The 19,861-nt window shown below is 45.0% G+C and overlaps 1 protein-coding gene across 1 annotated transcript in view; it reads left to right on the top strand.

Annotated features, from left to right (window-relative positions):
* The window catches only part of LOC120027630 (POU domain, class 6, transcription factor 2-like), a 124,059-nt gene that overhangs the window by 20,545 nt on the left and 83,653 nt on the right, over positions 1-19,861 (top strand). The window contains exon 3 of the mRNA XM_038972632.1: positions 3,042-3,237. Coding sequence (XP_038828560.1) covers positions 3,042-3,237 — 196 coding nt within the window. The remainder of the gene's footprint in view (positions 1-3,041; positions 3,238-19,861) is intronic.

Genomic DNA, 19,861 nt, shown 5'->3' with positions numbered 1-19,861 from the left:
CATGAATGGTAAACAAGGTTATCAGACGAAATAGAAATGCTTTAGTGCATATAGTTGTGCCAGTCCCTATAAGCTTCAGAAGGTTGTTCCCCCAACAGTCTGTCTAATATATTAATGCTGTCACTACAGTCTCAGTGAAGCTAACAGTTTTCAGAAACAAGGCGCTCCCCATGCCATAACCAATTCTCCTATTTTGGGATCAATATGTTTTGATAGATTCTCACTTCGGAGCCGGATACTGTGCGAAGAGGCATTATCCGAAGGTAGTTTACCCAACATGAATCCGCTTTTCCCCCTGTCTCCCACTCACAGTTAGGATAACAAACTCTGTGATTATGGGCAATTGCTCAGAGCCTGACTGGGCTTCTGGTCAGATGGAAGGGCCTGCTGGCCCCTATTGGGTAGAGAGGCAGGGTATCTCATCCAGGTCTAAAGCTCTTCCCAGACCCATCCAGACCCCATCCAACTCCACCCAGAACACATGCAGAGAGGCAGGGTACCTTATTTAGGTTTGGACCAGAACATGTGCCTGTTCCCTGGGCGCCCCACTCCTCAACACTCAGCTGTCAGCCATGCCTAAGGCAGTACCACACCATCCCTACTAGACCTCCGTTGGAGAGACAGGCAAGACAAACACAGAGGAAGGAAAATAATGCAGAACTATTCACACGGACACCCAAAGGGAGCAGATAGGGCTGTTTACAGTCATGATCTGGTAATTTAAAAGGACCGTTTTGTTTTTATGTTCTGGAAATTTAAGCTGACTTTGTGGTGGCAGTCGGGGGCTAGTTTTTCCGATTCAATTAGTACGCACACTTTGCACGTTTTACAGAAGCAAGTTAGGTAAACACGGAATACATTTCTGAACTATCCTTCTGTTCCCCGCACAAAAGCCACGAGTCGCACAGCAGCCAACACAGCCGAAAGGAAAATAACAAGCGGTCTTATTTACTTGAAGTGCTCTGAAGCTGGCAGACACGTGCCTGTAATAATAAACCAGAAGTACATTTGATGTATTTAGAGTTGTTTTTTAATATCATTCCCTTCCATGTATCGCTCTTCAGTGTCAGGGGAAGGGATCTCATTTAATTTCAAGATCAAAATGTTCAAGGTCAAATGTCCAACGACTCGTCTTTGAATACATGCCACCGCAATTCGACGTGAGATTTACGTTAAAAAGCGAGATTAAACATATGTCACTTGCCTTGACGAAAGGGACCACCTTTGTTATTGTCCCTTGATGGTTCTTCTTTGCTCACTCAAATGACTAATCCCTTATTTAAAGCGAATGACAAAATGTCATGTTGAATGCGTTCAAAGCAGTCAACCCGTGTCACTCGTTTCTGTTATGATTTGTTATAGTGTTGCAAAGCAGACTAAAATGGTTGTGAATTTTGAAAATGTTCAGTTTTTTAAACCTACGGTAATGAGTATTATATAAAACATACTCTGTTTTGTTCACATGACACAGTTGCTGGAATGAACCGTCTCTCCATGCCAGTGACTATTCATTTCAAGCTTCGTCCCTGGTCTCCTTTGATCAAAGCCGTGGGACAAACAAATCCATGATCAAATTAGATTATTTTTTTTTGGGGGGGGGGGGTATTTCCCTTGACTTTTAATGCTAGTGTTTACCTTCCAATCTCTCCCAGCCTCTTGGCTTTAAACCCATGCAACATCACATTCCTAAAACTGTGATTATGTCGAAACTGGTGCTCGCTCTCCGCACTGCGCCGGGTTATCTTAGTGACACCGCTGTCTCGCAGCAGCACCAAGCCTGGGAGGATGGTGCCATGTTCACACCAGTCGACCCCTCCACTCCGTCTTCCGCTCCTTCGCCACAGGCGTCCCGTGCAAAACAGAAGCAGATAGCTGACAAGTGCCGTTAAAGGTTCGTGGGCTCAGGTTAGTGTGGAGGAGTCAAGCGGAGAAGGATCAGCACCGAGGCCACAGGGCAGCCAGGCATACTACAGGCATACAGGGGCTGAGACGTTCAAGAGCAGTGTTAGGCTGGGCTTGGACACAAAAAAAGCCATGCATTCCTCCATGTCCATGCCCTGTATGTAGAGGCACTAGCAGCTATTTAGGGAATGTCGTTTTACGTGATGTAAAACGCTTGTTTCCCCTGATGACATTATGAGAATCAAGTCTGTATCTGACAAACTGGTGAACTAATAGATGATATATCAAATGTAATACATATCTGGGTGTCCTACCTCTGCTCTGTATTCTGGTGCTACAACCATTTCCACATCTGGTGTCAAGAACATTCCTTAAACCCGGGATCAAAGCACTGTGCTACAAAATGTGTTTGTGGCTGTATATTTGCAGAGCTGCTCGCAGTGAAAGTACATTTGAACGGCTCCTCTACTGTGCCAAATGTCTTCTAGCGATACTTCAGATAACATATCTTAGCGTCTGTGTCTATGACTGCACCGATTCTACTCTGACTAATATTAGTGAATGCTGACATGAAGTCAGTGATGTACTGTATCTCCCACCAAAGGAGGAAAGTGCTGATATGTATGAAATCTCGGGGGAACAATTCAACGGCTGATTCTAGGGTATCAGAAGTGTGTTCATTGTGATGAAATATAAACCACTCTGCATCCGCCTGAAAGGAAAATGCACTGCTCTTTTTCAAAGGTTGGAGTTGGATTCCTTTTTCCCACGTGCCAGCAAGCAGCACTGCGTTGTGACTGTCACTCTGGCTGTGGCATGTTTCAAAGCACAGGTGTCAGCAGAAAAAACAACAGCATTCAACACATTGATTAGAGCACCTCTGTCACTTGAGTGAAATGTGGGTTATATGTGTGATGGCCGCTGATTCCTCTCAGATGAACCTGATGGGAGTATCTTCACATATTTTTATGAATGGTTCATTCCATATCCCGAGGCACTCGTTAACATATGGATGATATGTGATATGAATGTAACCTCTCTCTACTATGCATGCTAATACATGAATCACTGTTTACTATGCGTTTTACTATGCATACTAATGTCAATATATTTTTGTAACCCAGTGTCTTTCTCTTCAGTCTCTGCTGGTGGCCCAGCAGCTAGCCGGAGGGTCGCCAGGCCTGAACCAGCCCATCCTCATCCCCTTCAACACGGGCGGCCACCTGGGAGGCCAGCAGGGTCTTGTGCTTTCCCTGCCCACCGCCAACATCCAGGGCCTGGTGGCTGCAGCAGCCGCACAGGGCATCATGACGCTTCCCCTACAGAACCTGCAAGGTAAGAGTGCTGCCTCAGCAGATAACCTATAGAGGACAGGGTGGGAGACTAAATGTACAGTCATTTTGACAATGCATGTATTTGATGTAATAACAGAAGTTATCTTTTATTTCCGTAAGAGTGCATTGTACTCTCCCCTCTCCTCTTTTCTCGCCAGAAGAGTGCACTGTACTCTCCCTCTCCTATTTTCTCTCCATAAGAATGCACTGTACTCTCCCCTCTTCTCTTTTCTCTCCATAAGAGTGCACTGTACTCTCCCTCTCCTCTTTTCTCTCTATAACAGTACACTGTACTCTCCCTCTCCTATTTCTCTCCATAAGAGTGCACTGTACTCTCCCTCTCCTCTTTTCTCTGCATAAGAGTGCATTGTACTCTCCCTCTCCTCTTTTCTCTCCATAAGAGTGCACTGTACTCTCCCCGCTCCTCTTTTCTCTCCATAACAGTACACTGTACTCTCCCGCTCCTCTTTTCTCTCCATAAGAGTGCACTGTACTCTCCCGCTCCTCTTTTCTCTCCATAACAGTGCACTGTACTCTCCCTCTCCTCTTTTCTCTCCATAAGAGTGCACTGTACTCTCCCTGCTCCTCTTTTCTCTCCATAAGAGTGCACTGTACTCTCCCCGCTCCTCTTTTCTCTCCATAAGAGTGCACTGTACTCTCCCCGCTCCTCTTTTCTCTCCATAACAGTGCACTGTACTCCCCCTCTCCTCTTTTCTCTCCATAACAGTGCACTGTACTCTCCCTCTCCTCTTTTCTCTCCATAACAGTGCACTGTACTCTCCCCGCTCCTCTTTTCTCTCCATAAGAGTGCACTGTACTCTCCCCGCTCCTCTTTTCTCTCCATAACAGTGCACTGTACTCTCCCTCTCCTCTTTTCTCTCCATAAGAGTGCACTGTACTCTCCCCTCTTCTGTTTCCTCTCTTTTTCACCTCATCCATGGCTGTTCTTATCCTCGGGTTTTAAACTTTAGTGTGCAAGTGTTTTCTTTTGATCATAGTTGTAAATGGTTTCCATTTTCATGTTTAAAACATTGTCTCTTTTATACCATTACACTGAGGGATGGATGGGGAAACCATCAGTCATGAATGTTGGATGAGAGGGGCCTCGCTAATGTAAAAAGATGCCAGGCTGCATGTAAAGCAGTGTGTTTTTTGGTGGAGATTACAATAATGCCAGGGCAGCACAAAGTGCAGAGAAAGGAGTCCTCCCTTTCCCCTCATGTGAGGAAATGGATGGACGGATGGATTGAGTGAGGAAATGTGAAGGAAGGTAGAAGCCCTAATGGACACAAGCATGCATAAATAACAACGTGCATCATCGCTACGGGGTGAGCTTTTAATAAACCCCTCATCTATCTAGCCACTGAAGCCCCTCCAATGTATCCTGGAGCAAGGGGCGATAAGAGGCCCAAAAGGCTGTCTGTGTGTCTGTCTCACATTTCAACAACTTCTCTCACTGTATGTGGGACAAGCCAGAGGAAGTAATAACCGACTGACAAACACATTGTCATAATGTTGAAGGCACAAAACCAACACCTCTCAATCATCATTTTTATAACAGATGGCTTGGTCCTCAATCACTTGCTATACTTCATCATCCGTTGGGTACAAAGTTAAACAATGAAATGCCTCCATGGCAGTTTAATTTGAAGCGTACAGAAGCATTGACAGACTGGCTGTTCCCACATCCTCCTCCCATCCTATCTGAGGGGGACGCAGTGAAGGGACCTCCGTGAAGAGAAAGTGACACGAGTCAGGAGTGAAGCTAAATGTCTTGACTGTGTCCGGGGCCCTCTGGCCACGCGCCGCTCCTCCACTCTCCCCTGTCGGAGCGCATCAGGGCCCTGCTAAATGAGGCCTGCTGGCACAGCACCTCTGTAAGGCGGCCCCAGCCTGCCCCTGCCCTCGCCCCTCGCCCTTTCACCTCGCTACTCACGCCAGTCCCCATCAACACTGATTAATCACACGTTTAATGCAGTCATTGCCCCTTTTGAGCTCAGAGCCAGCAGCCAGCTCATTTCACGACCTCAGGAGCAAGTGTGTTTTACAGCCCTGCTGCACAGCACTGTGTAACACTGCTCTGCTGGTTAATTAGCATCAGATCAGACACATACAGCTGTTAGCCTACAGTAATGAGACTGCAGGAAGACCTTTGACTCTATTTAAATCTACTGACATGGCTAATGATCAGCTAATAGCTGTTTGTCTTTGGGAGGGTGAGGGATTCTTCACTGTACATGTTTAGTATAGCTACTATAGCTAGTAAACCCAGTATGGATTCCACTTTTGGAGTCCACCTTTTCATAGGCTTTAACAGAAGCCCAAATATAGTGCTAAAAAGTATGCATTTTCTATCAACACTCACTGGCTATTTAATCCGATTGTTCGCCCCTATCAGCTTTAGTTTTTTTGCAAGGTGCTAAACATTCTTACAAATGAGATAAGCAGGGAAATGTGAGAACCAAGAGATTCCCGCTAAGCATCTTTGATCTTACCTCTTGTTAAACACCCCTGGCTTTTACCTTGTCTAAGATCCTTCTAGAGCAGAGATGGGCAACTGTTGGCCCGCGGGCCCCACGGACCAATCCCCCCCCAAATGAGAGAGAGAGAGAGAGAGAGAACACACACAGGCTGGAGAGTTGTGAGAGTGAGGCAGAGTGATGAATAACCATCATTGTAATGGGGTTGTGCAGTAAAGTTGGAACTGTTGCTTAAATAAAACGGAACAGCAGCATCTTGTTGCGGAAACGGTAAACACAGCAGCACCCAGTGTAACTTGTTACTTGTCAGAATGATTTATGCCAGGAAGCATTCTGTACAAACAAATTCCCATTGAAACTAAACAAGGGAGAAAGTATATTTTTTTGATAGAGTGGACACTATTTTAGCTGCAAACTAGGTTACGTTCATGCTGTTTGTACAATTATGTGATGATGCATTTATTTATTTATTAATTGGCTCATTAACATAATCGGTTGTTACTTCATTACTATATTACTGTTGTATATTGTAAGTCATTAGATAAGTAAATAAAACAAAACTAATTAAATATAATATAAGATTAATATAATATAAGATTATAAGATTCTATTACACACATTAATACCCTGACAATATTTATATTGGATTTTCAATATAGCTTTATTGCACATAGGGCCTAAAGTAACTGGCCATGCAAGATATCCTTCCTTGTATTGTAAGTTGTAAAGTATCAAAGAAGCAGAAATATAATGCTCAGTGGAGGGAAATGAATGAAACATCATTTGTCTGCGTATTTTCTCTCGGACTCACTCGACAGTCATTCCAGACTCAATTCCACTGAACAAACCCCTTTCTTATAAGTGTATCCCGTTCATATTTTGCTCTCAGCACAAACTCCACGGTGCGCATGACATCAGAGACAGCAGTTCTAACGGTCAAGTGATAGCATTGCTCCCCTGCATTCGTCCAGAGGAAACACGAAAACATCCCTCAGGGATCCAGATAGATAAATCCTGTGTGTCTCACTCACCTAGCTCTAGCCTAATGAGAAGCCATGTCAGTAGCAATCAAAGACATGTCTCCTCCCTGGTTTGATGAAAACGCTCAGTGAACGCAATCGGTGGCGTTCTCATGTTGTGAGTGGGTGTTAACATGATACAAATGATGGAAATCACTCCTCTCATTACAGCACCAACGGGTGGGCTCCTGGGGGGTACATTCGCTAGTCCATGTCAGACTCCATCTTTTCCGACTCAGCTGACTGTTGGGTGTACGCCTCCGCTCCTTTAAGAGGTTAGCTCGCCACAGCTCCCAGAAACCCTGGGATTTAAAGGAAATACCTGTCTATGCCCTTCCTTACTCCATTCCACCATTGGCACAGTTGGTGCATTTCAAACGTGTTGTTCAGCTTCATTTGTACAGTACGTCATACAGTGTGTGCACTTTGCAGCAAATAAAAATCTCTGCCGCTTTAAAATTCGAATAACAAGAATACTTCCAATAACTACAACAGATTGGTGTTTGTAAAAAAATCCTCGCGATGAGTACATCAAGATGGAGTATTTTTGTGTCAGAGAGACTTCTGATTCTTTATTACTCCCATAATTCCCCTAGATCAACAACCCTATCTATTCCGTTCTCAATGCAATAGAACCTATCCCATGTCTCCCTTCTCCTGTTTATTTTGAAGTGTTTTCCACCAGTATGTATTCCACGTCGTTCCTTTAATGATTCAACTTTTTCTGTTGTTGTAAGATGACCTGCAAGGGAGAGAGTGACATTAAATAAATAACAGGGATAAAATGTAGACCTCGTACATTTCAAAGCTAATGCAACTAGCAATGCCATTGGAGCAGCTGCACACACTGTCCTGGAGCGATAATTTGATTGATTTGTTGTGACAGCAGCCAAATAATTGAGAGCGAGAGGTGCTGTGGGCGATAAAGAGCAGGCTGAGGCAGGTTCGCCCAGGCAATCCCAGCAGATATGGCGCCTGGGTTCTCATCTCTGCCATTGATATCAGCTACCACTGGTTTATTGTTTGTCTTCAGTAAGCAGCTTGGAAACGTAAAAGGGGCGACTGCTTATGTGACAGTTCGGGGGAAGAAAATAACTCACCAATCAGAATGTACCACAGCAGCGTACAAAAAGGTTAGAATCAAACCCCCTCGTATTCACTTAAGCAGGCACACACCGATCCCTTGCCACTTACTATTTAAACCTAGGTGTTCTTTTTTGAAGCGAAGGTGTAATTCAATTTCACCTCCGATTTTGACATCATCTCAAAACGTTTGGTATCAATTTGCGGTGGAATTGTGACGCCGCGCGTGAGGTCAAATAAGAACTGAGAAACATAAGCATGAACAAAACTCACTTTTTGAGACATCTACACGTGGACCATCCTTTATCCTTTGTTCTGTATTCATGTGGCCTATTAGGTGTTATGAAATTGCCATGACCTGGCATATTCTCCTATATTTACTGGTCATAACATTGACCTGCTAAATCCCAGCTCCTCCACCTGCTGTTATTTGTTTTGGAGATGGTGGCATTGTCACTCTGGTTAAACTGCTGTAGCCTTTGCTCTCAGCCCAAACTCCACGGTGCGCATGACACCAGAGACCCCAGTTCTAACGGTGAGGTGATAGCATTGTTCCCCTGTATTTGTTCAGAGGAAAAACGAAACATCACTCAGGGATCCAGATAGATAATTCCTGTGTGTCTCACTCACCTAGCGCTAGCCTAATGAGAAGCCATGTCAGTAGATATCAAAGACATGTCTCTGTTGGGAAATTATCCCAACAGAGAAACATGTCCTCGTTTGCTACCTATCTCCCCCCAATAGAATCCCCATACTTTAACGATGACAGCTTATCCATCCTAGAGGGGGAGATCAACAGGCCCAGGGACATGTACTAGTCTGTGGTGACCTAAATGCCAGAACTGGACAAGAACCTGACACCCTCAGCACACATGCGGACAAACACCTACCTGGAGGTGACAGCATTCCCTCCCCCATATGCCTCCCTAGGCACAACATAACCAACCAAAACGGGTCACAACTCCTGCTGCTCTGTCGGACACTGGGTATGTACATAGTCAATGGTAGGCTTCGAGGGGACTCCTACGGTAGGTACACCAATAGCTCATCTCTTGGCAGTAGTACTGTAGACTACTTTATCACTGACCTCAACCCAGAGTTTCTTAGAGTGTTCATAGTCAGTCCACTGACACCCCTATCAAATCACAGCAAAATCCCACTCTACTTGGAACAGCGCTATACTCAATCATGAGGCATCAAAGCCAAAATAACTGAATAATATTAAGAAATGCTATAGATAGAAGGAAAATAGTGTGGAAATCTACCAAAAAACAATTAGGCAACAACAAATTCAATCCCTTCTAGACAATTTCCTGGACAAAATGTTTCACTGTAATAGTGAAGGTGTAAACTTGGCAGTAGAAAACCTAAACAGTACATTTGACCTCTCAGCTTCCCTGTCAAATCTAAACATTTCAAGCAGACAACCTCTAAGAAAATTAACAATGACAAATGGTTTCATGAAGAATACAAAAACCTAAGAAAGAAATTGAGAAACCTGTCCAACCAAAAACATAGAGACCCTGAAAACCTGAGTCTACGCCTTCACTATGGTGAATCACTAAAACAATACAGAAATACACCACAGAAAAAAAAGGAACAGCACTTCAGAAATCAGCTCAATGTAATTGAAGAATCCATAGAATCTAACCTTTTCTAGGAAAATTGGAAAACAAACAACAACACGAAGAGTTATCTATCCAAAACGGAGATGTGTGGATAATCCACTTCTCCAATCTTTTTGGCCCTATAACAAAGAACAAAGAACAAACAGCAAAAATATATACATGATCAAATAAAATCTTAGAATCAATTATTAAAGACCACCAGAACCCACTGGATTCTCCAGTTACATTGAATGAACTACCAAACAAAATACAAACCCTCCAACCCAAAAAAGCCTGTGGGGTTGATGATATCCTAAATTAAATGATCAAATAAACAGACCACAAATTCCAATTGGCTATACGGAAACTCTTTAACATCATCCTCAGCTATGGCATCTTCCTCAATATTTGGAACAAAGGAGTGATCACCCCAAACCACAAAAGTGGAGACACATTTGTTTCATCACATTCCCAGTGGGTCAGAAGTTTACATACAGTGGGGCAAAAAAGTATTTAGTCAGCCACCAATTGTGCAAGTTCTCCCACTTAAAAAGATGAGAGAGGCCTGTAATTTTCATCATAGGTACACTTCAACTATGACAGACAAAATGAGAAAAAGAAATCCAGAAAATCACATTGTAGGATTTTTTATGAATTTATTTGCAGATTATGGTGGAAAATAAGTATTTGGTCAATAACAAAAGTTTCTCAATACTTTGTTATATACCCTTTGTTGGCAATGACAGAGGTCAAACGTTTTCTGTAAGTCTTCACAAGGTTTTCACACACTGTTGCTGGTATTTTGGCCCATTCCTCCATGCAGATCTCCTCTAGAGCAGTGATGTTTTGGGGCTGTTGCTGGGCAACACGGACTTTCAACTCCCTCCAAATATTTTCTATGGGGTTGAGATCTGGAGACTGGCTAGGCCACTCCAGGACCTTGATATGCTTCTTACGAAGCCACTCCTTCGTTGTCCGGGCGGTGTGTTTGGGATCATTGTCATGCTGAAAGACCCAGCCACGTTTCATCTTCAATGCCCTTGCTGATGGAAGGAGGTTTTCACTCAAAATCTCACGATACATGGCCCCATTCATTCTGTCCTTTACACGGATCAGTCGTCCTGGTCCCTTTGCAGAAAAACAGCCCCAAAGCATGATGTTTCCACCCCCATGCTTCACAGTAGGTATGGTGTTCTTTGGATGCAACTCAGCATTCTTTGTCCTCCAAACACAACGAGTTGAGTTTTTACCAAAAAGTTCTATTTTGGTTTCATCTGACCATATGACATTCTCCCAATCTTCTTCTGGATCATCCAAATGCTCTCTAGCAAACTTCAGACGGGCCTGGACATGTACTGGCTTAAGCTGGGGGACACGTCTGGCACTGCAGGATTTGAGTCCCTGGCGGCGTAGTGTGTTACTGATGGTAGGCTTTGTTACTTTGGTCCCAGCCTTCTGCAGGTCATTCACTAGGTCCCCCCGTGTGGTTCTGGGATTTTTGCTCACCGTTCTTGTGATCATTTTGACCCCACGGGGTGAGATCTTACGTGGAGCCCCAGATTGAGGGAGATTATCAGTGGTCTTGTATGTCTTCCATTTCCTAATAATTGCTCCCACAGTTGATTTCTTCAAACCAAGCTGCTTACCTATTGCAGATTCAGTCTTCCCAGCCTGGTGCAGGTCTATAATTTTTTTCCGGTGTCCTTTGACAGCTCTTTGGTCTTGGCCATAGTGGAGTTTGGAGTGTGACTGTTTGAGGTTGTGGACAGGTGTCTTTTATACTGATAACAAGTTCAAACAGGTGCCATTAATACAGGTAACGAGTGGAGGACAGAGGAGCCTCTTAAAGAAGAAGTTACAGGTCTGTGAGAGACAGAAATCTTGCTTGTTTGTAGGTGACCAAATACTTATTTTCCACCATAATTTGCAAATAAATTAATTAAAAATCCTACAATGTGATTTTCAGGATTTTTTTTTCTCATTTTGTCTGTCATAGTTGAAGTGTACCGATGATGAAAATTACAGGCCTCTCTCATCTTTTTAAGTGGGAGAACTTGCACAATTGGTGGCTGACTAAATACTTTTTTGCCCCACTGTACACTCAATTAGTATTTCGTAGCATTGCCTTTAAATTGTTTAACTTGGGTCAAACGTTTTGGGTAGCCTTCCACAAGCTTCCCACAATAAGTCAGGTGAATTTTGGCCCATTCCTCCTGACAGAGCTGGTGTAACTGGGTCAGGTTTGTAGGCCTCCTTGCTCGCAAACACTTTTTCAATTCTGCCCACAAATTTTCTATAGGATTGAGGTCAGGGCTTTGTGATGGCCACTCCAATACCTTGACTTTGTTGTCCTTAAGCCATTTTGCCACAACTTTGGAAGTATGCTTGGGGTCATTGTCCATTTGGAAGACCCATTTGTGACCAAGCTTTAACTTCCTGACTGATGTCTTGAGATGTTGCTTCAATATAGCCACTATTTTCCTTTCCTCATGATGCCATCTATTTTGTGAAGTGCACCAGTCCCTCCTGCAGCAAAGCACCCCCACAACATGATGCTGCCACCCCCGTGCTTCACGGTTGGGATGGTGTTCTTTGGCTTGCAAGCCTCCCCCTTTTTCCTCCAAACATTACGATGGTCATTATGGCCAAAGAGTTATATTTTTGTTTCATCAGACCAGAGGACATTTCTTCAAAAAGTACGATCTTTGTCCCCATGTGCAGTTGCAAACCGTAGTCTGGCTTTTTTATGGCGGTTTTGGAGCAGTGGCTTCTTCCTTATTGAGCGGCCTTTCAGGTTATGTCGATATAGGACTCGTTTTACTGTGGATATAGATACTTTTGTTTCCTCCAGCATTTTCACAAGGTTCTGGGATTGATTTGTACTTTTCACACCAAAGTACGTTCATCTCTAGGAGACAGAACGCGTCTCCTTCCTGAGCGGTATGACGGCTGCGTGGTCCCATGGTGTTTATACTTGCATACTATTGTTTGTACAGATGAACGTGGTTCCTTCAGGCGTTTGGAAATTGCTCCCAAGGATGAACCAGACTTGTGGTGGTCTACAATTTGTTTTCTGAGGTCTTGGTTGATTTCTTTTGATTTTCCCATGATGTCAAGCAAAGAGGCACAGAGTTTGAAGGTAGGCCTTGAAATACATCCACAGGTACACCTCCAATCAGAAGCTTCTATAGCCATGACATAATTTTCTGGAATTTTCCAAGCTGTTTAAAGGCACAGTCAACTTAGTGTATTCAAACTTCTGACCCACTGGAATTGTGATACAGTGAATTATAAGTTAAATAATCTGTCTGTAAACAATTGTTGGACACATTACTTGTGTCATGCACAAAGTAGATGTCCTATCCAACTTGCCAAAACTATAGTTTATTAACAAGAAATTTGTGGAGTGGTTGAAAAACAAGTTTGAATGACTCCAACCTAAGTGTATGTAAACTTCCGACTTCAAGTGTATATTTTCTGCACAGATTCTGTCAGACCTGGGCCCTGACAGTAAATCTCTGTAAGACAAAAATAGTGGTGTTCCAAAAAAGGTCCAGTTGCCAGGACAACGAATACAAATTCCATGTAGACACCGTTGCCCTAGAGCACACAAAAATGTAACATACCTCGGCGCCACAGGTAACTTCCACAAAGCTGTGAACGATCTGAGAGACAAGGCAAGAAGGGCCTTCTGTGCCATCAAAAGGAACATAAAATTCGACATACCAATTAGGATCTGGCTAAAAATACTTTAATCAGTTATAGATCCCATTGCCCTTTATGGTTGTGAGGTCTGGGGTCCGCTCACCAACCAAGACTTCACAAAATGGGACAAACACCAAACTGAGACTCTGCATGGAGAAATCTACAACAGTATCCTTCGTGTACAACGTAAAACACCAAATAATGCATGCAGAGCACAACTAGGTCGATACCCGCTAATGATCAAAATCCGTGAAAAGAGCCATTAAATTCTACAACCACCTTAAAGGAAGCAATTCCCAAACCTTCTATAACAAAGCCATCACCTACAGAGAGATGAACCTGGAGAAGAGCCCCCTAAGCAAGCTGGTTCTGGGCTCTGTTCACAAACACCAACAGACCCCACAGAGATCCAGGACAGGAACACAATTAGACCCAACCAAATCATGAGAAAACAAAAAGATAATTTCTTGACACATTGGGAAGATTTTACAAAAAAACTGCGCAAACTAGAATTATATTTGGCCCTAAACAGAGAGTACACAGTGGCAGAATATCTGACCACTGTGACTGACACAAAATTAAGGAAATCTTTGACTATGTACAGACACAGTGAGCATAGCCTTGCTATTGAGAAAGGCCGCCAAAGGCAGACCTGGCTATCAAGAGAAGACATGCTAGTGTATGTGCACACTGCCCACACAATGAGGTGGAAACTGAGCTGCACTTCCTAACCTGCCAGATGTATGACCATATTAGAGACACATATTTCCCTCAGATGACACAGACCCACAAAGAATTAGAAAACAAATCCTATTTTTGTGGTGAAATACCACAGCAGCATGATGTGTTACTTGTTGCCACAAGAAAAGGGCAACCAGTGAAGAACAAACATCATTGTAAATACAACCTATATTTATGTTTATGTATTTTTCCTTTTGTACTTTAACTATTTGCAAATCATTACAACACTGTATATAGACATAATATTACATTTGAATTGTCTTTATTCTTCAGGGCTCCCGAGTGGTGCAGCGGTCTAAAGCACTGCATCTCAGTGAAAGAGGTGACACTACAGTCCCTGGTTCAAGTCCAGGCTGAATACATCTGGCTCTGAATGGGAATACCAATTGGCCCAGCATTGTCTGGGTTTGGCCAGTGTAGGCCATCATTGTAAAAAGGAATTTGCTCTTAACTTCCTTGCCTAATTAAAAAATAAATACACTACTGTTCAAAAGTTTGGGGTCACTTAGAAATGTCCTTGTTTTTGAAAGAAACAACATCAAATTGATCAGAAATACAGGCAGAGTTTCTCTGTCCAGTGTCTGTGTTATTTAGCCCATCTTAATTCCCAAATATTTTATTTTTACAAATTGACTTAGTTGGGGTGTCAACTTCCTGTTGAGAGTTAGAATAATAGAATACACAAGGTGCAATTATGAAATTTGGTTTCGCATCAGCAGTCACTCAATCGGACCATTTTTTTTATTTATTGGTAAGTCAGTCTAGTGGCCATGTCACGTTCCTGACCTTATTTGCCTTTGTTTTACTTTGTTTAGTTGGTCAGGACGTGAGCTGGGTGGGTAGTCTATGTTATGTGTTTCTATGTTGGGTTAAATGTGTTGCCTGATATGGTTCTCAATTAGAGGCAGGTGTTTGACGTTTCCTCTGATTGAGAACCATATTAAGGTAGGCTGTTCTCACTGTTTGTTTGTGGGTGATTGTTCCTGTGTCTGTGTCTGTTGCACCACACGGGACTGTTTCGTTCGTTCATTCGTTCGTTCGTTCTTCGTGTCTATATGTAAGTTCTCAAGTTCAGGTCTGTCTACGTTGTTTTGTAATTTTCAAAGTGTTTTTCGTGTTCGTCTTGTCTTTAATAAATATCCATTATGTCTGCATACAACGCTGCGTTTTGGTCCGACCCTTACTCCTCCTCCTCATCCGAGGAGGAGGCATTAGACAGCCGTTAAAGGCCAACTATCTAATCTTGTAGTAAGCATGGTCGAATTACCGACCGGGGTGTGGCCTATTGATCATCAGTTATCATGTTAAAAACTGCAAATATTTGTCTCTACCTTTGGGCCAAATCTGTAGAATTGCAGGAAATTAGCTGTAAAACTGCAAAAAATAAATATCTGCCCCATGGCAAAATGAGTAGAATTGCATTAAATTAGTTATAACATTTCTAAATTGTTTTATCTTCGCTGTCCACTAAAACGTTTTGTTTGCATGATCAGTTCCGTTATTTTGTGGCCCCCACCCCATCAAAGTTGCCCACCCCTGAGAGAGAGAGAGAGAGAATGAGATGCTCAAACTCACTAGTGCAAAATTTCAATTGGCTATATTAAAACTGTTTCATTTGATCCTGAGTGTAGGTTATTTCCCTGACATCTGGAATCAAGGACTCATAACCCCAATCTTTAAGAACGGAGACAAATTTGACCCTAACAATTACAGAGGCATTTGTGTGAACAGTTTCTGTAGTATTATCAATGTAAGAGTTCTAAACTGTTATGCGGTGAATGAGGACCCAAAAGCGACTTAAGGAAACAGAGTCTTTATTCCAGGCAAAAACAAACAATGATTCTCCTGGAAATTAACATAGGCAAATCCCCAAAACAGGAAACCGAAATCCTCTCGTCAGTTGAGAGGAACGACTGGAGACGCGACCACAGACTGCAGGTCGCTTCAGGAGGACACAGGCCGTAGCTGACAAAGACACCTGCTCACACGCAGCATCTGAAGAAGGCAAAAACACGACAGGGCGGAACAAGGACACAGGACAGCAAACATCAAACAAGAATCCGACAAGGACAGAAGCGGAAAACAGAGGGAGAAATAGGGACTCTAATCAGAGGGCAAAATAGGGGACAGGTGTGAAAGAGTAATGAAGTAGTAGGGAAAATGAGGAACAGCTGGGAGCAGGAACGGAACGATAGAGAGAGAGAGCGAGAGAGGGAGAGAGGGAAAAAACCTAATAAGACCAGCAGAGGGAAACGAATAGAAGGGAAGCACAGGGACAAGACATGATAATAAATGACAAAACATGACAGTACCCCCCCACTCACCGAGCGCCTCCTGGCGCACTCGAGGAGGAACCCTGGCGGCAACGGAGGAAATCATCAATCAACGAACGGTCCAGCACGTCCCGAGATGGAACCCAACTCCTCTCCTCAGGACCGTAACCCTCCCAATCCACTAAGTACTGGTGACCACGTCCCCGAGAACGCATATCCATGATCTTCCGTACCTTGTAAATAGGTGCGCCCTCGACAAGGACGGGGGGGGGGGAGGAAAGACGAACGGGGGCGCGAAGAAAAGGCTTGATACAGGAGACATGGAAAACAGGGTGGACGCGACGAAGATGTCGCGGAAGAAGCAGTCGCACAGCGACAGGATTGACGACCTGAGAGACACGGAACGGACCAATGAACCGCGGAGTCAACTTGCGAGAAGCTGTCGTAAGGGGAAGGTTACGAGTGGAAAGCCACACTCTCTGACCGCGACAATACCTAGGACTCCTTATCCTACGTTTATTGGCGGCTCTCACAGTCTGCGCCCTGTAACGGCAAAGTGCAGACCTGACCCTCCTCCAGGTGCGCTCACAACGTTGGACAAAAGCCTGAGCGGAGGGAACGCTGGACTCGGCGAGCTGGGACGAGAACAGAGGAGGCTGGTAACCAAGACTACTCTGAAACGGAGATAGCCCGGTAGCAGACGAAGGAAGCGAGTTGTGAGCGTACTCAGCCCAGGGGAGCTGTTCTGCCCAAGACGCAGGGTTTCGAAACGAAAGGCTGCGTAATATGCGACCAATCGACTGATTGGCCCTTTCTGCTTGACCGTTAGATTGGGGATGAAACCCGGAAGAGAGACTGACGGAAGCACCGATCAAACGACAGAACTCCCTCCAAAACTGTGACGTGAATTGCGGACCTCTGTCTGAAACGGCGTCTAACGGGAGGCCATGAATTCTGAACACATTCTCAATGATGATCTGTGCCGTCTCCTTAGCGGAAGGAAGCTTAGCGAGGGGAATGAAATGTGCCGCCTTAGAGAACCTATCGATAACCGTAAGAATCACAGTCTTCCCCGCAGACGAAGGCAGACCGGTAATAAAGTCTAAGGCGATGTGAGACCATGGTCGAGAAGGAATGGGAAGCGGTCTGAGACGACCGGCAGGAGGAGAGTTACCTGACTTAGTCTGCGCGCAGTCCGAACAAGCAGCCACGAAACGGCGCGTGTCCCGCTCCTGAGTAGGCCACCAAAACCGCTGGCGAATAGAAGCAAGCGTACCCCGAACGCCGGGGTGGCCAGCTAACTTGGCAGAATGAGCCCACTGAAGAACAGCCAGACGAGTAGAGACAGGAACGAACAGAAGGTTACTAGGACAAGCGCGCGGCGACGCAGTGTGAGTGAGTGCTTGCTTTACCTGTCTCTCAATTCCCCAGACAGTCAACCCGACAACACGCCCTTCAGGGAGAATCCCCTCGGGGTCGGTAGAAGCCACAGAAGAACTAAAGAGACGGGATAAGGCATCAGGCTTGGTGTTCTTATTTCCCGGGCGATAGGAAATCACGAACTCGAAACGAGCGAAAAACAACGCCCAACGAGCTTGACGTGCATTAAGACGTTTGGCAGAACGGATGTACTCAAGGTTCTTATGGTCAGTCCAAACGACAAAAGGGACGGTCGCTCCCTCCAACCACTGTCGCCATTCGCCTATGGCTAAGCGGATGGCCAGCAGTTCGCGGTTACCCACATCATAGTTGCGTTCCGATGGCGACAGGCGATGAGAAAAGTAAGCGCAAGGATGGACCTTATCGTCAGAATGGAAGCGCTGGGACAGAATGGCTCCCACGCCCACCTCTGAAGCGTCAACCTCGACAATGAATTGTTTAGTGACGTCAGGAGTAACAAGGATAGGGGCGGATGTAAAACGCTTCTTGAGGAGATCAAAAGCTCCCTGGGCGGAACCGGACCACTTAAAGCAAGTCTTGACAGAAGTCAGAGCTGTGAGAGGGGCAGCCACTTGACCGAAATTACGAATGAAACGCCGATAGAAATTAGCGAAACCGAGAAAGCGCTGCAACTCGACACGTGACTTAGGAACGGGCCAATCGCTGACAGCCTGGACCTTAGCGGGATCCATCTGAATGCCTTCAGCGGAAATAACAGAACCGAGAAATGTGACAGAGGAGACATGAAAGGCGCACTTCTCAGCCTTCACGTAGAGACAATTCTCTAAAAGGCGCTGGAGTACACGTCGAACGTGCTGAACATGAATCTCGAGTGACGGTGAAAAAATCAGGATATCGTCAAGGTAAACGAAAACAAAGATGTTCAGCATGTCTCTCAGTACATCATTAACTAATGCCTGAAAGACAGCTGGAGCATTAGCGAGACCGAACGGCAGAACCCGGTATTCAAAATGCCCTAACGGAGTGTTAAACGCTGTCTTCCACTCGTCCCCCTCTCTGATGCGTACGAGATGGTAAGCGTTACGAAGGTCCAACTTAGTAAAGAACCTGGCTCCCTGCAAAATCTCGAAGGCTGACGACATAAGGGGAAGCGGATAACGATTCTTAACCGTTATGTCATTCAGCCCTCGATAATCCACGCAGGGGCGCAGAGTACCGTCCTTCTTCTTAACAAAGAAAAACCCCGCTCCGGCGGGAGAGGAAGAAGGCACCACGGTACCGGCGTCGAGAGAAACAGACAGATAATCCTCGAGAGCCTTACGTTCGGGAGCCGACAGAGAGTAAAGTCTACCCCGAGGGGGAGTGGTCCCCGGAAGGAGATCAATACAACAATCATACGACCGGTGAGGAGGAAGGGAGCTGGCTCTGGACCGACTGAAGACCGTGCGCAGATCATGATATTCCTCCGGCACTCCTGTCAAATCACCAGGTTCCTCCTGAGTAGAGGGGACAGAAGAAACAGGAGGGATAGCAGACATTAAACACTTCACATGACAAGAAACGTTCCAGGATAGGATAGAATTACAAGACCAATTAATAGAAGGATTATGACATACTAGCCAGGGATGACCCAAAACAACAGGTGTAAAAGGTGAACGAAAAATCAAAAAGGAAATGGTCTCACTGTGATTACCAGATACTGTGAGGGTTAAAGGTAGTGTCTCACATCTGATACTGGGGAGAGGACTACCATCTAAGGCGAACATGGGCGTGGACTTCCCTAACTGTCTGAGAGGAATGTCATGTTTCCGAGCCCATGCTTCGTCCATAAAACAACCCTCAGCCCCAGAGTCTATCAAGGCACTGCAGGAAGCAGCCGAACCGGTCCAGCGTAGATGGACCGACAAGGTAGTACAGGATCTTGATGGAGAGACTTGAGTAGTAGCGCTCACCAGTAGCCCTCCGCTTACTGATGAGCTCTGGCCTTTTACTGGACATGACATGACAAAATGTCCAGCAGAACCGCAATAGAGGCAAAGGCGGTTGGTGATTCTCCGTTCCTTCTCCTTAGTCGAGATGCGAATACCTCCCAGCTGCATGGGCTCAGTCTCTGAGCCGGGGGGAAGAGATGGTTGAGATGCGGAGAGGGGAAACACCGTTAACGCGAGCTCTCTTCCACGAGCTCGGTGACGAAGATCTACCCGTCGTTCTATACGGATGGCGAGTGCAATCAAAGAGTCCACGCTGGAAGGAACCTCCCGGGAGAGAATCTCATCCTTAACCTCAGCGTGGAGTCCCTCCAGAAAACAAGCGAGC

This window comes from Salvelinus namaycush, chromosome 33 (genome assembly GCF_016432855.1).
Source record: "Salvelinus namaycush isolate Seneca chromosome 33, SaNama_1.0, whole genome shotgun sequence".
Classification (NCBI taxonomy): Eukaryota; Metazoa; Chordata; class Actinopteri; order Salmoniformes; family Salmonidae; genus Salvelinus; species Salvelinus namaycush.
Note: the sequence above shows the minus strand (reverse complement) of the source record. Positions and strands in the feature narration are given on the sequence as shown.